The 3,648-nt window shown below is 35.3% G+C and overlaps 1 protein-coding gene across 1 annotated transcript; it reads right to left on the bottom strand.

The window, feature by feature from the left end:
• Window positions 1-1,407: 1,407 nt before the first annotated feature.
• LOC107719514 (uncharacterized protein C1orf115) lies at window positions 1,408-3,170 on the bottom strand. The gene is made up of 2 exons (XM_016526935.1): window positions 2,775-3,170; window positions 1,408-1,876 (listed from the first exon to the last, which is right to left on the bottom strand). The coding sequence occupies exons 1-2, from the start codon at window positions 3,066-3,068 to the stop codon at window positions 1,739-1,741; spliced, it is 432 nt and encodes a 143-aa protein (XP_016382421.1). The 5' UTR covers window positions 3,069-3,170; the 3' UTR covers window positions 1,408-1,738.
• Between the last annotated feature and the right edge of the window lie 478 nt (window positions 3,171-3,648).

Genomic DNA, 3,648 nt, shown 5'->3' with positions numbered 1-3,648 from the left:
GTAGATATTGAATTCACTTTACAAATGCCTAGAACTTATCCGGTGGCTTTCCATGCATAGACATACACTATACGGTATGTTGCGGTGAATGTAGCTCATATGCACTGACTTTGTCACGCTCATTCCATTCCATCAATGTGCCTGTTGGCTACAGTATGTGTAGACCTGAAACATGAAAGTAATGAGGTGTGTTGTGTAAGTGGTGAATCTGAGGTAATGATGAAATGACTGGAAATGAACCTGAAGGGAAATCCCTGGCATAGTGATGTGGATTAAATTAATTAATTAATAATAAAAATGGAACAACCCAGAAAACATCAAACAGGAAAGAGAATAGTATTGTGAATGGGAAAGTTGCAAAACGCTGCCTTTAGTACTCCTCATCCTTATCTTGATTGTGTATCTGGATTTTTAGTTTAACCTTGCTATCCAGAGCCCTTTTTAATTCAATAATAATAAAAACAGTAACTGCATGATAATAATATAATCAAATTAATTAAAAATTCATTTAAATGTATTAAAATGAATTTTTGTATTCATTCGTTCATTCATTTATTATACACAATATGTGTATTGTCTGTCTGTTTATATGTGCATGTGCTAATTATTTTCCATAGTCATTTCTGTTGTCCTACACAATGCTGTCACCTATTGGTGAACAAGTGAAAGGCTTGAAATGAGCAAGCATTTCGAATCAAATTTTTTATTCAACTCATTTGCTTAATTTGTTCATCAATTTACACATTTAATAGCAACATTTTTGTTTAATTCAAAGTCTAAATCCTGTTAAATAAAACAATTTGTTCATAGGTGTAATTACAAAAAGTGCAAAATGGTACAAACTGTGCTTTCACATTACATTTATGCTGATACGATGTACTTGCAACATTCGTAAGAATAATTAAATCTTGAGAAGCAATACAGCTTCTGATAACATACTTCATAACATACTTCATTCCACCTGTTCAACACCATACATCTGTCTCGGTCTGTCTTCGCACTAAATATAGGTACTCCACTGGCCTAACATCCACAGTAACATTATTCTACTAACTTTACCCATCATATCAAAGAATAAAATTAAAAACTTCTTTGTTTCCCTGCTAAACGTGTTTGATCTAAACCTGTAAATTTAAAGTTCACCCAAAAATGATAATTTTGTGATCATTTACTCATCCTCATGTCGTTCCAAACCTGTATGAGTTTCTTTCCTATGTTGAAAACAAAAGAAGATGTTTTGAAGGATTTTGAAGAACCAAACAGTTGTTGGTCCCCACTGACTTTAAAGAAATAGTATGGAAGTCAATGGGGACCATCAACTGTTTGGTTACCAGAATTCTTCAAAATATCTTCTTTTTATGTTCAACATAAGAAACAAACTCATACAGGTTTTGAACGACATGAGGATGAGTAAATGATCACAAAATTATCATTTTTTTTAGGTGAACTATCCCTTTAAATGTTTTCATAAGTTGTGCATTACCAGAAGAATGTGTGTTAATCACAATCCATCACATCATCTGCTACTTAATATTTTCCTGTCAAAGGCAAATTATCACATTAATTTTGTCTCCTCCATGCCATTCTCTCTTGACAACAGTGGCACATAAATAAAAATACACTTATGGCACTTCCAAATCAGAGTTCCATATCACTGGTAAGTGGCTGTAGTAAAAATAGAGATCCAACATTGATTACTGTTCTACTCATGATGTAACCGGCTCTCTTGTGTCACGTGTTAGACGTGAGCTCTGGCTCTGTGGATGTCTGGCACTATTGTGGCACCGGCACCCAGCGGCATAGAATAGGCTGTGCTCAGATTCTGCAATCCAACCACCAGACACTTCCAGCTGTAACGAAGAGCTTTCCCCATATTCTGTAAAAAAAAAAAAAAAAAGGTGGATAAACAAAGATGAATGAATATGAGGTAACACTTTATTTTGGTAGTCCACTTTAGACATCCTAAGTTACTTTGCAACTACATGCGAACTACCAATCATTATTAGTGTTAGTACAGTAGACTGTCTGCTTATATCTGCTAACACTTTATTTTGATGGTCTCCTAACAGACAAGTAACTTTGCAAGTACACGTCAACTTGTTCTACTAACCTTAACCTAACAGTGTACTAAAACTCTCACTTAGTTGACATGTAGTTTCAAAGTTACTTAAAGTTAGCCTAATAGAATATCTGAAGTGGACTATCAAGTGTAAATGAAAATGACTATGCACATACTTTAATACAGTCGTATTAACAATATTCAGAGTCCCCCATGCTATATTTACTCTGGTACTTATACTGTACTGATGATGAAGCAGCTTGTTTTTAAAGGTTTATTATTATTATTATTATCGTTAAAGAGAATGTGTGGTTAAAATAGATTATTTTAATATATTAAAATATTTATCTGCGGTAATATGATTACGTTTCAAGAACTAGCTATAGGCCTATGTTCTGGAATAAGAACAGTTAACAAATTAAGTTGCTGAGAGGAAAAATTTAAATAATATATAATAAAATAAAAATTATTCGGCCGCTATGTTTACATGATTAAACAGCCTATACCCCAACCAGTTATGAAACTCGTAAAAATACATAAATTTTTCAAATAATTTGCTGTTGGTTCTTTAAAAATCCGCAATAATGTTTCTGTCTGAGCTGTGTTTACATTAAATAATTGTTTCTGAGATACTCAGACGTTAAGCAGTGTTAGAGCTATTTGTGTAAATAATCATGATCAGATAAACAACGAACTTTCAAAGTTAATCACGTACTTTTCTTAACTTCTTATATTTGTCTTGTTTTTTCTTGATATTGTCATCTCGTGGTTGGTCAACAATATCATCCTCAACCAGCGGTTGGTATTTCTCTGGTAGAAAAGCGATGCGTGCTTGTTTGGCGGACTTCTTTTTCTTGTTCACGCTCGTCGATGAGTTCAGCACAAGCGTCTCGTCTTGAACCTTGATTTCTTCCTTAGCTGGTTGATGGTTGATCGTCGGAACTATTTTAGACTCGACCTTCTTTTTATGATTTGATTTGCGCTTGAATTTGACGCGTTTTGGAGACATTTTATTCACATCTAAAGTACACTGTCCATCGGAATCAGCTGAAGGTGTCAGGTGCGAAGTTCACGGAACTTCGACCGGAATAGTTCTGCGCAAGTGCGCATGCGCAGTTCAGCGCAGCCTAATCACTGACAGAATCACTGTGATATGCAGTCATTATAACAAACCTGGGCTGCGTTCAGCCCCGACAAAAACGGTGCAAAACGTTTTTTTTTTAACGGAAACGGTGGTGCGTTGAACACTCCGTTCTGATGACGCAAGAGTTGCAACTATGGCAGCTGAGAAGGCCATTCTTTGTGCTCTCTTTGAAGAATTTTCGGAGCCTGATGGAAGGTCGTTCAAACCGGAAACCGTAGCAAAACGGTGCACACCGGTTTGAGCTTGAACTTGCCCCTGATGTTATCTGCTTCCACTGGTTTAAGTATCACCTTTTTTTCTTTTTTTTTTTTGAAGTTCAGTAAGTGTTAAGCTACCACAGAGTCGTATTACCTGACATAAAATACAATTACACCATTTGATGACTTCAAACTGAAGAACTTGAACAAAGTTCAGCTTGAGATGTGATTTTTGTGTGAGGGAATGA

This window comes from Sinocyclocheilus rhinocerous, unplaced genomic scaffold (assembly GCF_001515625.1).
Source record: "Sinocyclocheilus rhinocerous isolate Xijiao unplaced genomic scaffold, SAMN03320098_v1.1 scaffold1234, whole genome shotgun sequence".
Taxonomy (NCBI): Eukaryota; Metazoa; Chordata; class Actinopteri; order Cypriniformes; family Cyprinidae; genus Sinocyclocheilus; species Sinocyclocheilus rhinocerous.
The sequence above is the reverse complement of the archived record's forward strand: the minus strand, read 5'-3'. Positions and strand labels throughout refer to the sequence as shown.

Coding starts and splice junctions, on each gene's coding strand:
- LOC107719514 (XM_016526935.1), bottom strand. CDS start 3,068: ATGTCTCCAAAACGCGTCAAATTCAAGCGCAAATCAAATCATAAAAAG. Junction 1,877..2,774: donor AATATAAGAAGTTAAGAAAA/GTACGTGATTAA, acceptor TTTTTTTTACAG/AATATGGGGAAAGCTCTTCG.